The sequence below is a fragment of the Protopterus annectens genome, chromosome 1.part1, assembly GCF_019279795.1.
Source record: "Protopterus annectens isolate FY-2018-M chromosome 1.part1, PAN1.0, whole genome shotgun sequence".
Lineage (NCBI taxonomy): Eukaryota > Metazoa > Chordata > Ceratodontiformes > Protopteridae > Protopterus > Protopterus annectens.
In genome coordinates this window covers 129594055-129620195 of record NC_056726.1, presented here as the reverse complement: position 1 = coordinate 129620195, position 26141 = coordinate 129594055, and the positions used below count along the sequence as shown (strand labels likewise).

Genomic DNA, 26141 nt, shown 5'->3' with positions numbered 1-26141 from the left:
ATTTATTATTACATTTAAAAATATTAATAATTAATATTAATAATTACTTAAAAATTCTTACTTAAAAGATAGATATGTATGTAATTACAGAAGATATATACAATATATATATATATATAAATAGTACGCTATGTTACTGTTACTTGACTGTGAAGACATACAACCTACACAGCGGCCAGGGTGTTACTGACTGTAAGTCACTTGACACCTGTAACACTTACATCCTCCTGTGTGCATATAGCAGCACAATTGCCGAAGGTAGCGTTGGTACACATAATGCGGCCAATACTGCTGCATGTCTGTCAGACGTATCATCATATAGCAGGTGTATCATTCACAATACTGCCATGTGTGTTTGCTTGTGTGTCCAAATATGCCACATATGGTGGGGAATACACCCCTGTACACTGTTGTAGAGATCTGTACATACTGCAGTGTGGAAAGCATGACATAGGCAGGGGTGGTATGTGTATCACACACGTCAGCTATCTGTATGCGAATGACATCTGTGGACTCCACAGTGTGTGTGTGTGTGTGTGTGTGTGTGTGTGTGTGTGTGTGTGTGTATGTATGGCTGTCTGGTGCATGGAGTGAGGGTGTATGCTACCATACAGAACAGACAGGATCCCTAACCTCTCATGGTGATGCAGTCTACTACCCTGTTGATGCCATCGGTCTCAGCCTTACTGGCTACCTGTACATGTTCATTCTCTGTGTTGCGTCATGTGGGTGCACAGTACTGTGAGGGTGATTACCACATAGGCAGGGCTCCTCACCTCAACACTATCAAGTGTGCGCTGTAGTGTTGTTGACCCCGTGAGTGTGGGCATGTTACTGTGTGTTTCACTGTATGTCTGTGTGCGTTCTCATCCTGTAATGTGACAGGGTATTACTGCTACACAGTGAGGCCTCATGCTATCAAGTTGCCTCTAATGTTATCATTGGCCAGACCTCTGTGTAAACCCCCTGCACCATGTCAACATACCTGTGATGTGACCTGGTATGGATGTCGCGTCTCTAGCCACTAGCCACTGTAGCCTTTTAAACAGCCCACATGCTTCTGGATAAGTAGATGTGTGGACATCTGTGGAATGGTAGCCTAACAGTGAGGTTGAGGCTACGTATAGCATGCTGGTATTGCCATACATGCCTGTGAGTACTCCACATTTACACATGTGAAACTGCAAACACTGCTACTTATTGGCACATGGAAGTAGACCTTAAGGGGGGAAGCATGGCATCATTACCAGCATGCTGTTACTGTTGTTACCAAGACACATACTGTGAACATACAACAATGCACTCCAACTGAAAACACTGTAACGTAATGGCACATGCAATTGGGCCTTAAGGAGGGAAGCAGGGCATAATTGCCAACATGCTGTTACCATTGTTACCAAGACACATACTGTGAACATATAACAATGCATTATAAACCTTACTACATGGTATGTCTGGTGCGTGTCAACAGCACACAACTAATGTCATATACACTTATCTCACTATTCTGTTCACCCTGTGCATCAGACCATATGAGCATGTCCCTGCACCAATGGTGTGGATGACAGGGATGCGACACAGGCATCATCATATGCACAGGGTGATAATGTTTGCCAGGGGCATAGGCTGCACCAGTGGATGACATCATGTGTGTGGGTAAGGTCCGGTGATCTCATTGGACATGTGTGGTCGATATGCATGTGGGTGTTGCGGTGCCCTACAGATGTTTCTGCTATGTGCGTGTATGTGTGCACACAGTTCTGCCTTTTGTCAGTCCTACACAGGGGTATTATTGACAGCTCCAGATTGTACGGACCAGGAAGTAAAGCTTACTGTGTCTGGCCATGGCCACATGACCTGTGCCTGCCAGGGGTTGCACGGGCACTACCAGGCAGAGGTACAGATTGGCTACTGTCCGATGACACTTGTCCACTGGAACTGTGTCCCTGCTGGGAATGTCCAGGGCCACGTCCCCGTGGCCTGCTGTGTCCTGGTGTGGGCAGCGCAGCACCAGCTGCACTGCTACTGCTACCGGTACTATGGGAGCGGGCATGTGAGGTGGCTCGTTCACGACCTGCACTAGGTGGTGTAGCTGGCCTACGTCCACGTGGCCTACATTTCACTCCTACCAGATGTTCCAGCACAGACGGCTCACGCTCGCGGATTGCCATGCCACTGTCAAGGATTCCAACCATGTCACCCAATTGCCTGTCCAGAACATCAGCAATCTGCTGTTGAGCATTTGCCAATGCCTGGATGTTGTCATTTAGAGTACGAATAGCAGCCCTCTGAAGCCTCTGCCCTTCACGGTTCTGCCGTTCAGCACGTGCCTGTGCCGCCATTACAGTCTGTAACATGCGTCTGGTGACACCAGCTGCTGCGCTCTGTCCACCAGGTGCAAGTCTGCCAGAGGTCCTCCTACAAGCAGCACTGGCCACTATGCCTCTGTGGCACATATGCAGTCATTACACTGACACCATGGTGTGGAGACACACCTTCAGTAGCCACCACACGTTCCTGTTCCGAGCTAACACACAGACTGTCCTTCCTCTATGGCCACTGGTGATGGGGTATGTGTTGGCATGAGAACTGTGTGCGGGGAAGAGGGGGACATAGCTGGGATGGCAACCATTGGCAAGGATTCAGCCCCTGACAACCCTGCCTGTACCTCATGCATATGTTCATCACTGCTAGTATCTGTGGGGACACTAACATCAGATGGACTGCAGGAGGGTAGCGCACCTACATCACAATAGACAGACACACCATGCATGTGCTTTGACAGATGGCATGCAACATGCATGTGATACTGCAGATGGCATGCAGCTCAGACATTAATAGTGGTAGTTAGCATACCTCCCTGGGTTGCACACAACAGCAAGCAGGTGTCATATCAGTAGCCATGCAGTTCACACAATCATGGTAGTAAGCATGCATCCCTGTGATACACCATGTGGACCAGCACAGGTTAACAGTACACATGGCTGAAGTGACCTTGACATGTAATCTGCTGATGTGTGCATTGACATGCATACATTTCTGACACAATGGTGTCCTGACACATGTACAGCATTGTAATGGGTATCACATTGCAGTGTTGTCTGTATGCCCTACAGATAGAATGCACTTTTAGCAAATGTGCATGAGCATTGAAGGGTAGTGTGAGGCGTCTACATTGCTATACAGTGTGAAGTGCAGACACTGTGCCATTGCATGGCATCATGAGGCGTTTATAGTGCTATACAGTGTGTAATACGCAGACAGTGCATAGCCATAACTGCGTGCATACACATTACATAACTGTGGATTGTGACCCACGTCGCTGAGGTGTATACACACCAAACCATGCTGTGTCATGTGACAGGTCACTGGAAGACCTACGGATGACACCCCTGTACAACTACTACAAAGTCTTAGCTGCCTGGCAACCATGTCCACACATGGCAGACTTGTCAATACATCATGTCCCACATGACATTAATGTACCACACGCGAGGTGCACGGCTGACAGTGATGTCCTACAGCAGCAAGGGAAATGTACGGTATCTGTGGCCTGATGTAGTGTTAATGTCTGTGGAAGCTGTACAGATGACTACTGTCATGCTATGACACAGTCGTGATGTTCAACACATCTTATATGGTCGAATTAGGTGACACCTCCACTAGCTGTCCACAGGAGTTTAGGATGTCCAGTGTTCCACATCAACTATATAATCAGTCAGCTAAGGCTATAGTTGGACCACGTGTGGACAATGTGCAGCAGGGTGTATACACATCACAACTACTTTGTGGCTACATCTCTCTGGCCATTCCCCATGGCCATGTGTGAACATGTGTTGGCCAAATGTTTGTGATGGCCGTCTATCTCACATGTCTGTGTTGTCCCATATGACATACACCCATAGATGTTAGATATGTCACTGTCCACAGGGCTATGCAGACAACGGGTTGTATGTTTGGTATGTGGGGTATGTACTATGGGATAGTGAGACAGTATTGCAGCCGGAACACTACATGTCTGGGACATGTCAGATGGCACATCACAATGTGTGCACCCATTGCAGGGGCATATTACACAATGGTTACTCCTGTGGACTGCCCATATCCCAGCTCACTGTGTGGTACTGTTTGCGTACCACACATGTGTTGTTCCAATGTATAGTACATATGCCTACATTGAACACCTCCACCGTTGTATGCACAGCCGTCCACACATCTAGCAATGACAGGTACTGTGGTTTCATGTTGGTGTTTCATTTAGTTTGTATATATTGCACATGGGTAGCCAGCATGAATGATGACAGATGCGACCTGTATATCGTGACTGGACCATACATTATGTGTACATGTGTTAACTGGCCACATGGAGTATAGATATATGAATTAACATGCCTGATACTGATAACTGTCTCACCTGCAACGGACTGATGTCTGTGCGGCATGCCAGTGGTACCTGTATAGGGGTGACACAGCAGTGTGAACATTATCCATGACTGTATGACAGCCACAGGGTGCACTGTGTATGTTAACACATTCGCCTGTACAATAGCATATAGTATGCACATGTGTGCATACACAGGGTAGCATACTGTAGTATGTGGCATGTGTGTAAACATACCTTGCATATGATGTTACATTACATATTGTACAGCGACACATGCAACTAAATGGGATATAATAGTCATATGTGCAGTAGTGACTTTACCAGGCAACTCCAGGCTCATTGGTTGGGAGACACCCACCTCCATGATGGCAGCTAGTGTTTGTGGATGCTGTTCTGAGGGTGTCCCCAGGCTGGCCAGTAGCTCCTCACTGTGTGTGAGTGGGGGCTGGGTTGGTGGGCCACCACCTGTTCCACCTTATTCCCTGGCGATTGCATTGGCACGCTGTTTCGCATGTCGTATCAAGTCCGTGCAGTGTCTGTGCACCTGCTGGTAGGTGCGGTTATGGCCACCCACATCATTAACCCTCCTGCGAAGGTCCTGCCACAGGTCGTCACGCTGCTGGGCAAGCTGTGGCACATGGCTGAACAACACCTCGTAGTTCTCATGGAGGTACAGGATGAGGACATCATCCTACTGGCAGCTATATGCTGGCAGGCATGAACGAGGTATTATCTGGAAGACAACGATGGAGACAGGTCACAGTATCCAGAGATGTGCAGAGATACAGCTGCACATACATTTGTATTAAATCTAGAACATCTGAACAGTTATCCTTGCAAATCGTCATGATGCTGATACGACTGCCGTGTTTGTGTCACACACATGTAACACCCGTTATGCATTGGATATCATCACCATATATGTGTGTCACCTCATTACATTGCTCATACTCCATGTGAATGCTGTCTTGATGTGGGCATGTCTGTTTGCCTGTACTGGTGTTCTTACCTATCAGCACATGCCTGGATGTGTCCACAGTAATGCTGTTGACCTTGATGCTGTGTATATGTCACATATCAACGCATACACTGCCTTAATGGACATGAGCAGTGACAATGCACACATGCACATGGAAACCTTTACATGCATGTGTTTTGCCATATACATCTACACGGCACTGTACAGCAGTTCAACATCCTGCCACGTATTGCCTGTGTTGCACATGTGATGGACATGGGACAGTGGCTAGCCGGACATCATTCGCAGGGATGGTTATCAACTATGGCATGTACGGGCAAGGTTTTCTAGCTGTATCCGCCAGCCATTTTGCCACCGCGAGGTGCATCAGTGCCACATTACTGATCCAGACTGTTTATAATACGTCTACCATGCGGTCATCGCACCATGTATGACAGAGATGACATGAGCAGCTTTGTTGGACAGGGTTGCATGGTATGGCAGGAGTATGTAACATGTATGGCACAAGGATCTGTCCAGCATGTGGCGATCCTTGTAGTAGGACTGTGGCTGTCCATGACGTATGTCTTTCGGATCAGGATATGTATGTGTAGCATGTCCAACATCACAGTGTAGCACATGTCTTTATGCAAGGTAGCCAGCATGCTGCATAGTGGAGGTGAGGATTGTGAAGGCTGGTATTGCCCATCCACGCATGGCCAATACCCCTTAAAGGAGATTTGTGATCCGATATTGGTCACCCGAGTGCTGAGTATGCCTGTGCAATGATCTCCATGCTCATGGATGGCACCCTGTCATGACATGGGTGCCTCATATGACTACCTAATAGGCCTGGAGACATCACCAACTCAGGGAGGTGAACTGCACAGCACCATCCCGTACACAGTTACCATAATGTTGACCGCTGCCTAGGTGGTAGTTAATGGGTACAGGGTTATTCACCTAGTGGTGACAATGCTATTATCAGCTGTCAGATTGTTCACATATGTCACACACCTCACCCACAAAGCCCATTCTGTATGTTGTCCACAACACTGAGACAGCTATTGCTCCTAGGTCATGGACATTCACATCCTTACATACTCAGATGCCTCCCATTTGGCTGTGTGGTATGAGCTACACTGAGGGGGGAGTACACATCATTAACCCTGTTTTACGGTAGCTGCAGCTGGTGTGATATGCACATGTCACTCAGACACCTTTTGTAGTGTTGCTTCTGTCAACAGGCCACTGGTAGAACACTCCTGTGACAAACAAAGGTATATCTAGTATACTCAGTGTAGCTGGAACACGGTATGGGTGATGATGCCCTATGACCTGTCACAGGTATGCTATGCAGTGTGAAATCATCCGTACTGTCATCTATGTCTATACTGCTAACATCTACGTTGATAAAGGTTCATAGACTTGCAGACCATACTCAGCAGGGTAATAGTGCTGTGCCTCCAATTATGACTGTCGTCTCCACTTGTGGGTTGCAGTGGGTTGATATTATCCAACACCCTATCTGTATTGCATATTCATGCTCAGCACTTGTTCAGAACATGTGAGCACTTCATGAGCTACTGATTACTATAGCACCCATTCCAACTCATGTCTTACAAGTACACTGTCTGTCCTTACATTTCCAGCTTGCAGTACAACAGCTGTTGTACACACATAACTCGCATATCTTGTGAGACATAGTTGAATATACAGGCATGTTCAAGTGTCATGTACCAGTGCTATTGCCTGTCCATATGATGAATATGGCAAACATGTGGAAAATGAGCAATTGTCTCATGTACACAGTCAATGCTCACCTCCCATCATACGACACTACAGCTTGTGGGAGATGCACATATGTGGCCATGCTGGGGGCAATGCTCTCACCAACCCAGACTGGACCTGACATTCATGTGGGGACGTTTAACATTTGCAACCCACCCCACTCATCACATAGTCTCACTAGATCTCCACCACCACAGGCCACACATAGTACGAGTACAACATTTGCAGAACCTCTCCATACTCTGTGTTGGCACCAGAGGCAGCCCCCATTACCAAACACAACAACAATTACTTATAGCCCACAGACTCATGTGTGCCCATCAACTACAGCCAATAGGGTGTTATAACATACCCAACACACACCGGTCATAGGTGACTCTGTAGGCGGTCACACTGATACACCAGGGATCACTGCAGTGGCCGTACTGTACGGAGGTGCAGGTAACACATGGCTCTGCTGTTCACAGACAGGACACTACCCTAGAGAGGTGCCGCCAGTGTTAACACTGTAGTTGGGCTTACACATAGACTTGCCAGACAGCATAGTACCTCACTATGTACCTGTGAAGCTATTACATGTCCTTTGTGCATGGTTAATTGAGTTGCTCTTCCATTTCGATTAGCTATCATGCTGTTACAATGTCCCGTGACTACAAGCCATATGTATCCTGTTATTGTGTATCATACATGCCAATAGATTATACCTTTTGTTTGCATGATATAACAGTTGTGCTGTGTAGAATATCTGACATATCTACCTACAATACTGTACATTACACATATTTTACACATTATCTCATAATGCAAAGCATACTTGCACAGCAGGACCACCTTAGGCATGTTATTGTCGTTATATGCCCATACACATGCCTACAGTGACGGTATATAAACATATACTATCCCCTGCTATGGCACGTACTTGTTGGACATACCCTAGCACTGACGGCAGGTGGTGTGGAATTGTTCTGTCTAAAGCCCTCGTGTAACATCCCTTTTGGTGTATGTGATGTTTACCTTGTGGCCCACAGCAGGACACACAATATCTACAAGCATTGCTATGCTCAACAAGACATCATTACTGAATACCTTTTGCCACTTTATGCATTGCGTACACTTTGAATTAATACAAAACATGCTCTACGTACACTAAAATACTGAGTGTTCTACGTACCTTGTTAGCGTTCCGAATCTTTGTAAATATCTCTCTTACACATTTACTGTTTAAACGGTTCTATGGTATGAGCATACGGTTTGAATGTATGGCAAGTCATCCTTATATATGTCGATACCTGTAACATGTGGTTTCCTGCCGCCAATTGGTGTTCCTGGGTAAATTATTACATGCACATCAGCTGTGCAGCTACTCCATTCGCCAATTACGCGGCAACAGTGGGGTATAATTTAATTCTCCACTTGGGCGTTGCCCTTTTGCCCTACCTTCTGGGAGACGGCCTGTATGTGTTTTGTTGTGAGGAATTGCAACTGCTCTTTGTAGAGACACGGATATTTTGAATTTATGTCCCCCGTGGATTGTGTGTGACGGTTAGAGTATGTGGTTGTACATGTGAGTGTACCTGTCATCTGAACCATCTGATAAGGGACTATTGCAAACCAATCCTGTAACATCGCCGTCTGTTCCATTATACCACCGCTACGATTTCACATGGCGCCTTTACAAATGTGTCTCTCACAAGGTATGTTAATGGTTCTGCAGATGTAATTGAGTGAGTGGATGTTTGTGATGTTATTACAGTCTGTATTGCAATTGTTTCAGGTGTGGGGGAGATGTAGGTGGGTGTACATAGCATATACAGGTTTGTGGGGACTGCATTCCTACATATTCCATATATGTGTGTGGGCTTCTTCCCTAATTGAAGACCTATCACTTAGTAGACTGAACTATGGTTGTTACGGACTTATATATTGAGCCATTCTTAATTGGTTTCTATATAGTATGCAGGTGAGGTTGATACTTCCATAACTCCGAAATACAGGGATATGTAAAGGAATGTTACTAAATGACAGCTGTCTCGTGTATTTCTGTCACAGATATTTGCACTCATTGCAGTTGTGTTGGTGACTGAGCCTCTTTGGCATGGGTTGCCACCTTTTCAAATGGCCATAGTGGGACATTTGCAGGACACACATCGGTGTTTACAGGCCGACACATACCCACGGACAGTACACAGGATAGAACATACTTTTATCCTGAATACATACTTATTCTTGTAGCACTTTAGCTACTTATCATATTTCATGTAACGTTTACGTTTTGTAGATACAGGCATAACTATTTAATGCAACTGTTACATAATATATGGGACATAATTATGTCCTGCAATCTCAGACATTTGCCCTTTTTAATATTTTTTGTCAGGACACAACTGCCCAGGGAGGGGCTGTCCCTCTTAAAGTGGGACATGTGGTACCGTATGCCTATGGCCAACTAAGACCACACCTACCGTACTGCTCTACCTCTGGGTTAGCACTAACAGACACGATGCAAACACACACACACACACACACACATTACAGTCCCACGGAAATGCACACGGCACCCTCAACACACATATACACAGACTACAGCAATCACAAACACAGTTGAATACAGTACCTACGTGGACTGCAACACCAGCAGCGATAACTACATGTCCCTTAATATCGCAATAATATTACACGTGGTTCCAGTGTTCCGGTACTGTGTTCTTTCAGTCTTTAAGCCTTGTGATTACACGTGTCGGTATGTGACACATTCCATAGTTGGCAGTATCCTATTTATTTCTACCTCCATGGTTGTATACATGTCGTTGACCTATCTGTATATTTGCAGATATAGGTGAATCCGTATATATCAACATATATTTTCCTATCTCCCTTTCTGTCTCTATTATATATATGTATATATATATATATATATATATATATATATATATATATATATATTTATGAGAGAGAAAGTGAGAGGGAGAATACACCTTTCATTGTGTCCATGTCAGTGTATACTGTTTCCTGGACTCCGCACGTTTGTGTTTGAACCTGTCACATTACACACCTGCCGTTGGTACATCTTGGGTAGCTTAGTGTTAGGTGCTTGTGTACATGATTGCGTGTTCTGCTACTGGCAGTGGTCGTTTTACCCTTCAGAGCAGGCACTATTAGTACAGGGGTGAATAATGCTAGTTTCACCTGTTCTGGACATCATTGACCGTGATCGTGATATTCAGAGAAGCTTAGCCCTGTTTCGCGCATATCCGTATGGTCATGTTTAAACGACGCTTACCAGCACTGGGAACGCATATTCCTGCTAACATGTGCTAAACCTGATCTGATGACCTGCAGCCACCATCCATTATTCGTGCCTTCGGGATTATGTAACATCCCTTGCAGGACATGGTACCGGGAACATGCACGACAGTCGGTGCATTTACCACTTGGGCATCTGGGATTTGTACACGTGTTATGGCATTTTGTATGTGGACTGTACTACGGCTGTTACTCCATACTGCAATCAAATGGGTAACTCAGTTAGTTTACATATGGAAGAGACCTATTAATGGTATGTCCAAGTGATGTTTAATGGATGTGCCCCAGCATTGGGAATGTATGTCACAGTGAGCCACACACTATTATGTGCTACACCTTCACACAACCATAGGTGGAGCATGCTGGGGTGACAGATACCTGTCATGGGTACACCCCAGGCTTTGCCACTACATCCATGATTACATTGTATGGAGCCCCTCATTTACACACCAGGGAATCCATGCAGAGTGTGTGGGGAACAGTGATTACACACATGGATCCCACAGTTGGCTCTGCTCCACTGAGGGTCAGTTTTTTACTCAATGTGGTTGTGACAGCAGACACTGTTTGCCTCAATTGATGAATGGCCTCTGACAATCGGGCGTGTACCTACCGATGTACCTAGGAACCTATACATACAGTACCAACATATGCTGATAGGTGTGTGTACTGTTCAGGTGTTGACATTTCTTGTTCCAATAGCTGTTGTGTGTGCAGTGGTTGAGGGCTGCCTATGTAGGATTCACACAGTAGACCACCTATACATTACAATTTACAGGTGGTCGTGTGTGTGTGCCATCCATTTTACTGTGTGTGCAGGTGGAGAGGTGTGTCAGTCCGTAGGGGCCTACACTGTCAGAGTATGTGCTATACGTTCCCTCTTTGCCAAGGCGTAGGCATATTGGGCACGCCTTCGTTTGCCTACTGGGGCTGGCACAGGGGGTTCGTGGTCTGAATCCCTCTGTGCCTGTGATGGCCTTGGCAATTGCGGTGGGCTTTGAGGGCCTTCACCATTATGTCCCTGCTGCAGCTGTTCCGCAGGATCATATTATGTAGCATGGCACATACTATGAAGATGTGGGCACATGTGCCTGGAGAGTACTGCACGGCTCCACCAGATATGTCCAAGCAGCAGAACCGTGATTTCAGGATCCCAAACACACGCTCTATGATGATTCTGGTTTGTGTATGTGCCTCATTATGGCATTCTTGCATGGATGTGTGTGCATTTCTGATGGGAGTCATCATCCACTGCTCCAGTGCATAGCCAGCATGCCCCACAAGGTGGCCATGTGGAATGTCCCCCCCTGACACATACCTGATACAGCTGTGAGGCATGCCAGATGTGGGAGTCATGGTAGCTTCCAGGGCTGCCAGCACACACATCCATGATAATGCCGTGGGCATTGCACACGACCTGGCAGTTGATGGAGTGGTATCCCTTGCGGTTTATGTAGTGCCTACCATGCTCACCGGGTGGTGACTTGATATGTATGTGCGTGCAGTCTATCGCACCCAGTACCTCCTGGTAGTGTGCCACATGATGGAAGGACGCATATTGCTGGCCAACTCCTCCTGAGTTCAGGGGAAGTATATATGCTCATTGGCATGTGGTAACATGGCATCCAGGAACTGGTGTAGTACCCTGGATGCTGATGCCTGTGAGATCCTCATTATATCTCCAGTTGGCCTTTGAAAGGTACCTGTGGCTAGTATTCGCAAGCTTACACATACCCTCGTGTCCACTGGGATGGGTTCCCCTCTGTTGTTTCTGGATCTCAGGGTGGCCGGCACAGCTCAATTATTTGCTGTATGATGTCCCTGTCCACCCTGTAATGCTCTACTATCTCCAGATCATGTAACCCCTGGTAGGTTTCCCTTGGTCTGAACACTCTTCTCCTCCTCCGGGGCCTGCGGTGGTTGTCAGCATCATCCTCCACAACACCTTCAGTCACTAACACATGGTGATGAATCACAGCTATGGCAGCTCCCATCATGTACATTGTAAAAGTTCCCCGTATGTTTACACCCATGGTGCAGTGTTTGGGAATACACAGGTGTGTGTGCGGTGCTTTCACACTTTATACTATTGTGCTGTGAACACGGATTATGCCATAGGGTGTGTATGTACGATCGTAGCTACAAGGGTATCTTATGTGTTTTACGACAGGAACTACCATTGTGGTGCCTTTGGTGTTGAATTACATTTGGCTGCTGTGAATTACCTCTTGCCCTTCCCTTTACATTTCTTCACATTTCACCTCCCATTTTCTGGCATGCATCCAGCAGCCTGCTTTCATTTGTACTTTCCTAAACCTCGCTTATCTTGTGTAATGTGTTCTGTGGCCGGTCTACTGCAGGTTTGCTTTGCTCTGCTATGACAGTTCTCTTTTCTTTGCAATCTGACACCTCCCCTATCCTGTTTTGCAGGTTTCTGCGAGCAGACTTGTCAGCTGCCGTCGATTGCCCACTGTGAGTTAATAGGTGTTAATTGCTCAGTTGTACTCCAATTACCCTACTGCAGCATTTTCTTCCCCTGACCTTCCTGTTTGAGCTATAGTGCGCGGCACGTGCGTCCGCTTACCGGGTTTCGGGCATGTTTTCATCCCTGTACACATGCGCTTTCGGGCATCATATGTGCTCTCAGCTAAATGATGCTATACCTACCTTCCCACCCCTGTTCTGCGGCTTTGCTTAGCAATGGCCAGGCCGGATTTGCATTGCTCCAATGTGCTTACAGCTACGGTGGCACACTCCACTGCTGATGTCATATATACCTCTAAACCACTCCTCGGTGTTGTAGCGCTGCGCCGTATGGTACATCCTTAGTCCGGCGGGACATTTGCGATTCACTATTACCTGCCTCATTTGCATGGCATTGACTACTAATTCCTAGTTACTGCACCAAACACTGTCACAGACCCTTAGCAACCCTTGCAGCTTGGTTGTGGTGTACCATGCATACCATTGAGTATTATGGTGAAATCATGATTTGTATTACATTGCGATTTTATGACATTTGTATATATTTTCTTTGTGTTCCCATTTTGTGCACACATGCCCTGCGGTTGTACTTTGCGTTACTGTGGACATGACATTAAATGTTGTTTTTTAGGTGTTGTGCATCTTTTCTTATGCCATTGGCTGTATATTTAGCCATTGGCATATGTTAGCTTTGTAATACATGAGTCTGGTCCGCTTTCATAGCTCCGATGTTCTGTTTGGAAAAATGTAAACCATGTTTTTTGGTTTACATTTCTGTGGGGTTACGCTATGCCTGCACCACTTCATGAATCGCTATGTACCTTCATTTGCATGGTGCGGCACTGCACATGGGGTGATTAGCATACCTAAGCTGCGCAGATCTGGTGTACGCCAGTAGTGCACATGGAATTGGATCATACCTGAATCACTCAGCGGCCATATTTGGCGTTATACCGCCTACGCTACGCCTGGCGCAAGCTTCATGAATCCCAATCTATGTGTTTAAAAGTATAAGTCACGTGATTGGAACATTCATTGAGAGCAGTCCTGTTGATGATAAATTGTCCAAAAAAACAGTGAAACTGCTGAAATGTAGTTTATATCTAAAGAATTTATTTATTTATTTTTACAAGAGGCAGGCTCCCCTGCATTTTGACACCCTTGTTTATATATAATACAAATATGTGCATGCGTATGTAAATATACATGCACGCATATTCCTTCTGAAATTGCACATACTTGGGGTGGGGGAGGCTCCCTTAACCTTATTATTCTGCATTCCCACCTATTTTAAACCACTTCTTTCAGTTAAAACATTTCTAGATGAAAATGAAAATCTACATTTCCAGTTTTACTAACTTTGATTTAGGCTGAAAAGAAACTGTGTGTGTACGCGTGTGTCTATGTGTGTACGCGTGTGTCTATGTGTGTCTGTGTGTGTGCGCGTGTGTCTGTGTGTGTGCACGTGTGTCTGTGTGTGTGCGCGCGTGTGTCTGTGTGTGTGCGCGTGTGTGTCTGTGTGTGTGTGTGTGTGTTGATAATCATATTGATTAGGAACCAAGCGCAAAGTTTGGATTGCTTGTTTTATCCCGTATAAGAAGAACAAAAGACCCAATAAGTTGAAGAACATTCTGCTAGTGTTGCTTATGGTAATATCACTAGATGCCACATAACCAATTTCCTAATTGTATTCTTAATATTTTAGAAGAATGTTGCTGTGAGACTTGCACTGGATCTTTGGCACAAAACTTCTTAAATCTTCTAGGGTTTTTTTTTTTTTTTTGCATCCCGTGTACTGATGAGGCGCATTTTAGTCGAAGGAGAGGCTGGCAGGGTTGCACCATAAATGAAGTTCATTGCATTGCACCATGCAGACTTTCACTGTACATTCAGACTTGAGCCTCACTGTCAGCACTGTAGGTAATCAAATTTTCCATAGTACAGTAGCAAAACACTTGAATCCTTTCTACTGGGATATTTCTATTTATACACCCTCGCATACATCCATAGTCCATTTTGATTTTGTTTGAACCAAGAGTTTTCTGTTGCATAAAAATAAACCTTAGAGTGGGTTATTTACAGATTTCATTTATTTGTTGTGTTTTTTTTGGTGCATAGCTACTTTTACATTTATTTGCAGGTGATAATTTGAAGATTGACTAACAAGGTTTTACTTTTATAGGCCGTTAATGATTAACACTAATGGAAGCGCAAAGCCAAATGTACTACAACAGAGCATTCAGGATCCAGTTGGCAATGGCAAGGTAAGTCAAGAGTATATGTTTTCATATTTTACGGTGCTTGGCCAATTTTTGAGATCATGTTTTGATACCTTAAGAAATGTGGCTTTGAAAACTGACACATCATCAGCATCTTTGAGGACTTTTTTTTATAATAAATGTGTTTTTCCATACCTTTATTTAACAGGGTAGTTATACTGGTCCTTGAATCATTTTCTGACATGATATAGATCATTCAGTGATGGTAGATATTCATGGAGTGAAAACTGTGAATGTTCTCTAGCAATTTGGTCATGTATAAAAGGGTTATATACAGGTTTTGTACAGTGAAACATTGTTTACCAGTCACAAACTTTATTACATATGAGAGTATTATCGACATTCGATGCTAACAAGTGCAGATTAAATACATGGGTCATGTCAGTAGTGCATATGAATGGCCTGTAGTTGATGTATCATGATAAAGTCAAGATTCAAGAGGATTTTGTATCTATGTACTAGTAGTTGATTAGGACAAGTATTTACATTTATGCAGTGGTTCAATATTGTAGGTGCACAAGATTGTCTCGTAGTTGTATATTCAAACATGAGGTAGCTAGTAGTTAGTAGTGGCTAGGCTGATTCACACCCGGATACATTAAGTAGTAGCCAGGATGTTATAAACATTTATATTGTTTTCTTTCAGGTGGTGTTTTCTGAGCTTTTTGAATGCTAGTACATTGCTGGAGTCCTGAATCTTTGTTGTATACTTTTACACACAGTAGAAACAATATTTCTGTTGGTTGGGCTTTCCAGCTTTTGGTAGTATTTAGTGTACTGTCCCTAGCAGTATTCGTGTACTGTTTCTTAAGTCGTAGATCAAAGTTTTGAATATGTGTTTATTTCTTGGGGGGGTGGGGCAGTTGTTAATCATGTATGAGTTTGTGTCAGGGTGTTCAGTAAATTTAATGCCACATTACAAACAGGTAACCAGTTTCATTTTTTGACTATGTTGACTATGATATAGTGCTCATTGTTTGGCTCATGTATAAGTCTAAGTATCTTGTCTTGGTAGTTTTGTCTAGTCTGTGGTGATTGTAGGGCATATTCTAATTTAGGCAAAAGAGTGGTTCTGGCTTTTATGTAAGAAGATAAAATATGTTGTAAGTTTTTTTTACTCCAGCAATTTTCAAACTGTGTATCCCTGCCCATGAGAATGTATTTCCTTATTCTGTATTCCTGCCACTAATAATAAAAAAAGAAAAACAAAATTACCCTGTGCTGTCTTCAGATATTTGTACCTTTTCAGAATTATTGAGTGCACTTTACAATTTCATATTACAGATAGCTCATTACATTTACTTTTTCTGCCATTTTAAGTTGTCATACCAGGTTGGCTCTGTATATTTTGACATCATTAAGAGTGTGTTGAGTTCATTGTGTGGCTTATATGTGTCTTTCTGCCATCCTCAGAAAATGTATCATTACTGCAATACCTAATGATTTTTACATCAGATGTGAATTTTGGCAGGGGTTGTCTAAGGAAAGTAATTTTTTATAAAGTTTATTGCTGCAACAGTTAGATGTTAGGAGGCGTTTGGTGCTAGTCTTCTTTTTTTTAAATGTTAATGTTATGAAAACTTAAGGCCAGTGTGGAGAAAACTGTTATTGATTGCTGGAGGTTCATCTTGAACCCTAGGAACAGCAGTCCCAAAAGGTACAGTTGTCAGTAATGCAGTTATTACTCATTCCCACTGAGTATCTCGCCTATGAAGCTGTGCCTCTAGCCTCTACTGATATTTAAAAAAAAAAAAAAAGGGAACATGTCGAGCCATCGATAGTAATTTTAGTGAAGGTAAGAATTTAAAGTGATGTTCACCAAAACTACTTTCAGTGATGGTGCATTTTTCATCTTACTCCAGTGTTGTGTGACCTCTGAGTTGGTATGTTTAATTATTTAAGGGGTGGGTTGGCGGGGGGGGGGGGGGGTGCAGTGATGGCATGCCCCCTTGCAAAAAAAAGACTATCTGCAAGGTTTTCTAAAAATCATTTAAATAAATTTCTTCTCAGATTTTTCTGTTCCTTGAAATCACTGACAATGGATTAACATGTGTCTTTTAAAAAAATAAAAAAAATAAAAAAGATACTCCAAAGAGTATATGTTTGAAAAACAAGGAAAGAAAAATCAGTTGCTTCACCTCAAGTGTAAATATCTGACAGTATATCAGAAACTTTGAGGGTAATTTTTGATGGCAGACTGTTAACAGATCTTTTCATGAGTCTGCAGATATATGGTTTAGTGATGTGCAAGGTTGCTCTATTTATGGCAATAATATAGCAGATTGTTTCTGTGCAACTTTCAGTGAGATTTTTGAGAGGCAACAGAGAAATATCTTAGTGATGAAAATTGGACATTGTCTTGCATTTGTGCTGGATCCTATTCATGTACAGTTATATAAAATGTGTATAGGTTAGCAAGCCATTTGTGTAGATCTCCCAAGAGAGCATAGAGAGAGGACCTCTAAAAAAGCTCCTGTCTTCATCATTCCCACTGCTGCATTAGCCTGTGGGTTGTATCTTGCCAAGGATACAGTAACTGGCCAGCTTCCCAATGCTCTAATCCCCTCCCTTGCAGTCATTCTGGCTGCTTATAGGCTAAGCCTTTTTGGAGGGGAACTATATAAACAGCCAGTGTGACTAAAATCTTCAGTAGTTTTTTGCCTCCTAGTATCTTCTTCAAATTTAGCCTCTTCAGGTAAACCAGACAAATGGCTAGAATCATATGTGGAAGTGTGATTTGAAGTGTATGTAAAGTTTAGGCAAGTTCACTGTATCCATTACCTATTGAGCAAAAAGTCTAGGTCAAAGATATTGTTTGTAATGTTGGCTCAAGTGCCAAAACATGTTTTGAAAAAGTGCCTTGGAAAGGGCTGATACTAATTCTGGAAAGTAGTGTTGTCAGGAGGTGTGTTTGGTTGCACAGCCAGAGCTTTTTTGAGGAGTTGAACAAATAAGATTATGAATGTTCCACATGAGTCTTATTGTGTGTTTGGTAGAGCAGCTAATCAGATCCTTAAACTCTGGGATAACAAATGAAAACTGATGCTTGGGGTGTCAAAAATGTTTGTTTCCCAAGTTTTTTTTTCCTATAAGCAGTGTAATTTTAGTGGCCTACGAAACAGAAGTCCCAGCCAAACAAAAATCAAGGCAGTAAAAGGACTTAAAGGAAATGGCAGGACAAATGTCCACCAAACTTAGCAAGAGGGTTTCTTTCCCAAAAAATACAGTCCTCCTCCTGTCTTGTGACTCTACTGAGGCACGGCACCCATCTTTTTCAAGTTATCCTCCGGGTGCTGCATCTTGAATACTATCTGTCAACGAGGTGACCTGACCATGGTTTCCAAGAAATGAGTGTTCAATATTGTTGACAGGGGTTATAGGTGGATGTAGAAACTATATCTGTCTCTGTTCAAGGAGGATTCCCCTCACCCGCCAGACCTGAATTTATTCCCTCTTATTCTCTAGAGTAAATGCTGGACTTAGGATTCATAGAATAAGTCCCTCCTTCCGAAAGAATGATAGATTTCTACTCCAGAATTTTCCTGGTTCCCAAAATACAGCTGTAGTGGAGACTGATATTGGTCCTTTCCTTTCTAAATACTTTTGTTAAGGCCCTCAAATTCAAGATGCTCACTTTGTAAGTGGTGCTTCCTGTTTTGCCGGACCACTGCTTCATGGTGACCCTGGACTTGAAGGACGCATGTCATCATATCTCCATTGCTCATCACGTCAGAAGATATTGGAGATCAATTGTGTGGCTGGTTTGCAGTATCAGTTTTCTTTATTGCCCCTTGGGCTGTCTACTGCACCTCAAGTGTTTACCAAATGCCTTGCTTCAGTAGTGGCCTAGTGCCCTTTCATATTTTTCTTTACTTGGATGACTTGCTGATCTATGCAGAGTCTGCTTCCAGGTGTTTGGAATCACTACAGAATGTCTCAGCCTTACTCTCCCAGCTAGGGTTCAAGTTGTGCCTGGACTTTCTGAGATGCTTAATAGACTCCAGCAAAAGAATGGTCTTTCTTCCTGAAGACAAGGTCCTGTCTTAAAAGATTGTGTGTTTGGAATTCTCTAGGAGGAATATTGCCTCAGCAAGAGAAGATTCTCATGATACCACTGGTCCTTCTCCACAGGAGGACAATTCAGTGGTATATCTGAAATTGTTGGAGCCAGCACCTTCATTTCCTGGAATCTCAGTTGCTGGTTTGCCTTTCATCATCGTAGTTAACTGTGGTGGAGAGCATAATTAAGTATCAACCCAGGACTTCCCTTCTCCCCACTGGTGTTGCCACAGTCTGTCCAGACATACTCTCCCAGCTTCGCCTGGGGAGAAATGGCAGTGGGGGGAGCAAGTCACTTAGAGGCCCAAGGACACTTGGAAATATATCAGTGTCAAGGAAATGGTGGTGGTGATTCACACCTTGAAAATCCTTCACAACCTGTGGACTCCAGGTCCTCTTTTGATAGTTACAGACAACACCACAGTAATGTCGTCTCTCAACAAACAAGGGGGTACAAGGCCTTATCCTCTCTACAGGTTGATAGCGATGGCCTAGGAGCTGGTTTTACAGCATTCTGTGACTCTTCAGGCATCGTACATCTTGCCAGAGTAGTACGTTGTGGCATACAGACTAAGCATTTCCTGGGCAGACCTAAACGAGTGGCAGCTTGAGGCAGTGGTGTTCCAGGATCTAGCCCAAATGTGGGGAACACCTCAAGTAGATCTGTTCACCTCCTTTCAAAACAGGCAGCTGGAGAAATTCAGTTCCAGACTTCCTTGCTGCCATGTTTGGATGACAAACGCATTGTCATTCCTTTGAACAGGAATGTTCCTGTATGCATTTTCACCCTTTGCACTGATTCACAATGTACTTCTGAAGGTTCAGAGAAATGCCGAAGAACATTGTAGTGACCCCTATTGGACCAAGCAATCTTAATTCTCCATTTTAATGTTATTGGCCAAGGGCAGTTAACACAGACTTCCTCGCACTGTGGATTTGCTGACAGTCTCGAGAGTGGCTGGTACACCCCACTTCAACTGGCAGCCTGGATGATTCAGTCTTGACTCTGTTTACGTACTTGTTTCATGAAGCTACATGTTAGGTGTTAAAGGAGGCCAGAAAACCTACTACTATAAAATATTTTGTTTACAAATGGCTGAGGTATTTAAGTTGTGCCTAAATAGGAACAGAGGGTCCAGTGAGGTTAATATCCCTCTAGTGTTGAAGTACTTATGTGAGCTACTTCAGGATGGCTTATCATATGCATCCATCAAAGTGCATTTAGTGGCCATCTCTGCTTGTTTGCCAGTGGATCCCACTCTTTGTTTCATATTCTTTAAGTAAAACAGTGCATGTAAGGATTAATGCATATGAGACCACCCTCTCAAGCAAATTCCTCCTTTGTGAGATCTCAACTATGTTCTGGAAAAGTTGACTTTACTAACTTTCAAAAAGGCAGCTCAAGCTGATGTCAAGTTTTTAGCATGGAAAACAGTTTTATTTGTTGCTCTAACATCTGCAAGATAAGTTTTTGAGCTGCAAGCTGTCATGGTGGAACAACCTTACCTGATTTTCCATAGGAATAGAATAAGGTTATGTTACTCACTAATCTGTCTTTCATGCTGACAGTGGTCTCGGAATTCTCTGTCAGTCTTTTAATCTCCATATGTTTTGTCCAGAGCCTAAGAATAAGGCGGAGAGATAGGATAACTTCCTACCTTGGATGTGTATCAGTTGCTCAGGTACTTCCTTGACAGAATGAAACCCTTTAGAAAAACTGAAAGGCTTTTTATTTCCTCCACAAGAGCAAAATTCAACCTGTCTGTAAGCAAACCATTGCATGTTAGTTGTCCTCTATTGTTTTTTTATTACACTCACCATAGCAAGCTGAATCCTGGCAAGGTAAAGATGCATTCCAGCAGGTCTTTTTCCTCTTCACTGGTGTGTTGGAAAGGAGAGGACTCTAGTAGTGTTCTAGAGGCAGCAACTTGGTCATCTGTCCATGCTTTTGTGAAGTACTGCAAGCTGGATGTCTTTTTTTTTTTTAATCCAGGCTTCACAAGAACTATTCTCCAGGTGTTCCTGGACCCTTATCCTCCCTCCTTCCAGGTTGGATAAGTTTTGGAAGTCTACCCATATGCCAGTAAGACAGTGTATTTGTTGAACATGTTATAATTGCACAAGTCCTACTTACCTATAACAGTAGATGTTTGTGGAACATCCTCCCTTATTGGCAGTACCCTCCCACTATCCCTTTTTGTTGGATGTATATATATTGATGTCAATAATTGCCTCAGAGTGTTTTCAATGGCCTTATCGTTGGATGGGTTTGCCTTTTTGTTTGGAATAGTAGGTGTTTGCAAAGCTTGCGTTTGCATCTTCTCTTTCTGCTGGACTTCAGAAAATTGAAAGGGTTCTGTCAGTGGGTTTGTAAGGCCGTGTCTGTACTGCCAGGTGATTTAGTCCTTCACACCCACATACACATGGAGTCAGTGGGAGAAGCACTAAGCTTTGATAAACTGCCAGAGGGAGGGTTGCAGGGCACTACTACCCATATGCCAGTAAGGCCCTGCTGTTACAGGTAAGTACGACTTGCCCAACTCTACTTTCTCCCTTCTTATAGAATTGGCCTCGGACGCTTACCACATGTTTCCTCATAGATTAGATCTGCTCACATAAGACAGGTGAAGTTTGATACATTCCAGTCTTAAAGAACTTAAGACTGACTGGATGATTCAGTTTTCATGCCTTTTTGGATACCCTTTTCATGAGGATGTACAGCAGGTAGTATAGGAGGCAATAAAACCTGCTACTGGAAAATCTTTTGTTTACAAGTGGGAAAGGATGATGTCCTTCAAGGATACATCTGCAGTCCTTACATATGGGTTGTCTTGCCTCAGGCAGCCCTTCGGTCGGCCGGATTCCAAAGTCTGGGTCCGGCGTCGGCTGATGTCGCCCCTTCCCCGACGTCAGAGCGCCTGGGGTATAAAAGTGTCAGCCGACGCCATCTTCCCCAGTCTTTCTTGCCGCGTGGTGCCCGAAGCAGAAGCAGTTCGCAAGTGCCGGTCGGCCAGTTCCTGTAACTTCAGCTACCGAAGACTTCAAAAAGCTAAGTACCCCGTTGGGGACTCTTTCTTGCCTCAACCGATGTCAGATCAAAAGCTTAAAGTTAATAATTGCTTGACTTGTGGGAAACAAATACCTCATAAGGATTTCCATTCCTACTGCCTCCCCTGCCTAGGCCCAGACCACGACGTCTCGGCCTATACTGCCTGTGCCTCCTTTAATCGACACACTCTTAGGCGTCGGTCGGAGTTTGCAGAGGAATTTTTTTGGGCTAGTTTCTCTTATAAAATGCCGTCGGAGACTCCGACTTCTCATTTAACCAAGAAACGGAAGGACAAGGACCGACACACGCGGACCGTGGTTTCGGCTGAAACCGCTCCTAGGCCTGCCGCGAGTGTCTCGGTCTCGGCTGAAACAGAGTCCTTGGTACTTCCGTCCGTAGAAACCGCTCAACCGTCAGCCTCGGTCCTGGAGGCCTTTTCTGAGTCGGTTATAGAATTACCCTCGGAAACCAGTGTTCAGGAACCTACCGACACCATTCCCCTAGACAAAACTACTCCAGCACGTGGGGCAGCCAGGCCCCCTGCATCCATGTCCATAAAAGCTTTCACTAGGGCTAAAGCTGCTAAGCAACAAAAAACTCTGCCTCCCAAGTCTATTTCTCAGGGATCCTCTACAGGTTCTCAGATACTAAGTTTGGCTGAGGACCTTATTTCCTTAGTTAGGGGCTCTCAGCCTCACCCGGACAGGGGCTCTCAACCCCCACTAGACAAAAGGCCCAGGGTTGAGTCTGCTGAACCTCAGTCCTCTGATGAGGCCTCTGATGGGTCTGCTCTATCAGACTACCAGGAGGAGGCCTTCACGGCCTATGAGGATTCTGATGCAGAGGAATCTATTCCCTCTGCCTCCCCTCCTGAAGAGCTGTCCTTTGGGGAGACCCTTCACTCCATGAGAGAGCATTTCCAATGGCAGGGCCAGGAATTCTCCGATTCCAGGAAGCGATTAAGGACTTTTCTTCATTTACCTCAGCATAGACCTTTGGCTGTCCCTCCTGTTTTAAGTGTCATTGATTATGTGTATTCTGAGTCTAGCACTACCCCTGACACCCTTCCTCCGGCTCCTGTTAAACCCGGTAGGTACTACAGGGTCCCGGACTCGCATCATTTCCTGTACAAGGCCCACTGTGCTGACCCAGAAACTATTTCCCAGGGTCCTAAAGGGGTTGCAGCTGCCACTACTAAAAATCCACTCCCCTCTGAAAGGGAGTCCAGGGCTTTAGAGAGATGGGGTAAAAAAGTGTACACTTCTTCCACTCTGTCTATGAGAGCTTTAAATTGTCAATTTCATATGATACAGTACCAAGAGTATTTGTTAGATGAATTGCAGAAAAAACTGTCTTTGCCTGAACCCCTAGATCGTAAGTCACTTCAGGATCTGGTACATAATTCACAACAGGTTAGCAACCATTTCTTGCAGTGTGGTTATGATGCATTGGAAGCTTCATGTAGGTCAGCAATGACAGGTGCAGTCATACGTAGACATGCCTGGCTGAAGGAACAATCTCTGCCAGATCATGTTAAGGCTAAGCTTCTGGGTGCTCCACTGGAAAAGCAAAAGTTATTTGGCTCCACTGCTCAAGAGGTCTTAAAGAAATTTGAGGAAAAGGCAAAATCTGTACAAACAGTCAAAGATTTCCTCCAGGTACAACCACCAAGATTCAGCAGAAATTGGCCTTCTAAGAATTGGTCCTTTCCAGAAGAGAGATTTCAAAGAGGCAAGAACAGGCGTGCCAGAGGTAGAGGGCAAGCTAGAGGCTCCTACAGAGGACGTCAATGGCAGCCTCCTAACCAGAGAGATAGTGCAGGTCCAACAACTGCTGCACAAGGACAGACTCAATGAATTCACCTTGACCCCGCCGACCAGGGCTCAATTAGAAGCACCTTTGGGCGGAAAGTTGTCTTTATTCTCAAGAAATTGGCACAGTATTACAAGGGACAAATGGACACTGCAAATAATAGACAAAGGATACAGGTTCCATTTCCATACATTACCAGAAAGAAAGGGAATGCCAAACCTGCCACCAAATCAGAGGGCAGAGGCTTTGAAACATATTGCCAACCTATTGCAAATGAAAGCTATAGAAAAGGTTCCTCTCGCAGAACAAGGACAAGGATTTTATTCCAGACTATTCCTTGTCCCAAGAAAAGAAAAACAATGGAGGCCTATTCTCGATTTGTCCGCACTGAATACTTATCTCATTGTGCCAAAATTCAAAATGCTGACCCTACAGCAACTCCTTCCCATGCTGGGCAAGGGGTCTTGGCTGGTAACTCTAGACTTCAAGGAGGCATACCTGCATGTCCCTATCAGACAAAGTTGCAGAAGACACCTCAGATTTCTTGCAGGTTCAGAGCATTATCAATTCTCAGCATTGCCCTTTGGCTTATCTACTGCGCCCAGAGTATTCACGAAATGCCTGGCATCAGTAATTGCACACTGCAGTCTTCAGGGGATTCAAATATACCCGTATCTGGACGACTGCCTTATACAAGCAGACAGCCAACAAACCTTGGAAAAACATTTGAATTATGCCATCCGCCTACTATAGGCCTTGGGATACACAGTCAACATTCACAAGTCAAGACTTGTGCCATCCCAAAGAATAACTTTTCTGGGTGTGGAACTAGATACAACCACCCAAATGGCTTTTCTCACAGAAGAAAAACAAAGACAACTACCGGATTACTTCAAAAATCTAACAAAACAAACTCAGATGACTGCAAGGAAAATCCTGCAGGCCCTGGGTTACATGGCATAGTGCATTCTTCTGATTCCACAAGCAAGGCTGCATATGAGAAAACTAGAATGGTACCTAAAGAGTTTATGGTCTCAGCACAATCACAGCCTAGAAGCTTTGATACCACTCATTCCATGCCTTCAAAAGGCATTCCTGTGGTGGGCCCAAGCAAGCCAAACAGGGGCCTGCCTTTCAGCAAACTAGTAACCAGCCAAACCATTACCTCGGACGCTTCAGACCATGGATGGGGAGCACATATGGAGGACAGATGCATCCAAGGTCTATGGTCTCAGAAAGAATTGCGCATGCACATAAACCAAAAGGAAATGCTGGCAGTGATTCATGCAATCGAGGCCTTCAAGCTCTTTCTACATCAAGGCCACCTGCTAATAAGGACAGACAATACCACAGTTATGTGGTACATAAACAAGCAAGGAGGTACCCATTCCTACCCTCTTAGCAGACTAGCAATGAATCTTTGCGAACTTTCCCTAAAACTCAATATAGAGCTGCAATCCCAGTTTGTGCCAGGAAAAGACAATATACTGGCGGACAGCCTAAGCAGAAATACCATGGACCCACACGAATGGATGCTGCACCCAGACATCTTCCTTCAGATAACACAATCATGGGGGAGGCCGGACATAGATCTTTTTGCCTCCCACCACAATCATCAGCTGAAGAAATTCTGCACAAGGACATACCACCCACAAGCATGGGAAGTGGACACCCTCTCTTTCAGTTGGAATACTCTAACAGTGTATGCATTTCCACCACTCCCACTAATGACCAAGGTCTTACTGAAAATCAAGACAGAGCAGCCAAAAGTGATTCTAATAGCCCCGGACTGGCCAAGGCAGCACTGGTACCCACTGTTACGGAGCCTGTCACACACGAAACCGTGGCCTCTACCACTATGGACACTCCTTCTGACACAGCACAATTACAAAACTCTGCACTCCAGCCTGAAAACCCTGCAGCTGACAGCCTGGAGAATACCTTGACTCCTCACCAGGAAAAGCTATCCAAGAGAGTGAAGGATATCATCATGGAAGGTCGCAGACCTTCCACGAGAAAGAC

At 44.4% G+C, this 26141-nt stretch overlaps 1 protein-coding gene across 2 annotated transcripts in view; it reads left to right on the top strand.

Annotated features, from left to right (window-relative positions):
- The window catches only part of HSF2 (heat shock transcription factor 2), a 912698-nt gene that overhangs the window by 442588 nt on the left and 443969 nt on the right, over positions 1-26141 (top strand). For both annotated transcript variants that reach the window (XM_044073756.1, XM_044073761.1), the window contains exon 7: positions 15103-15184. In XM_044073756.1, the coding sequence (XP_043929691.1) occupies positions 15103-15184 (82 nt within the window). The remainder of the gene's footprint in view (positions 1-15102; positions 15185-26141) is intronic.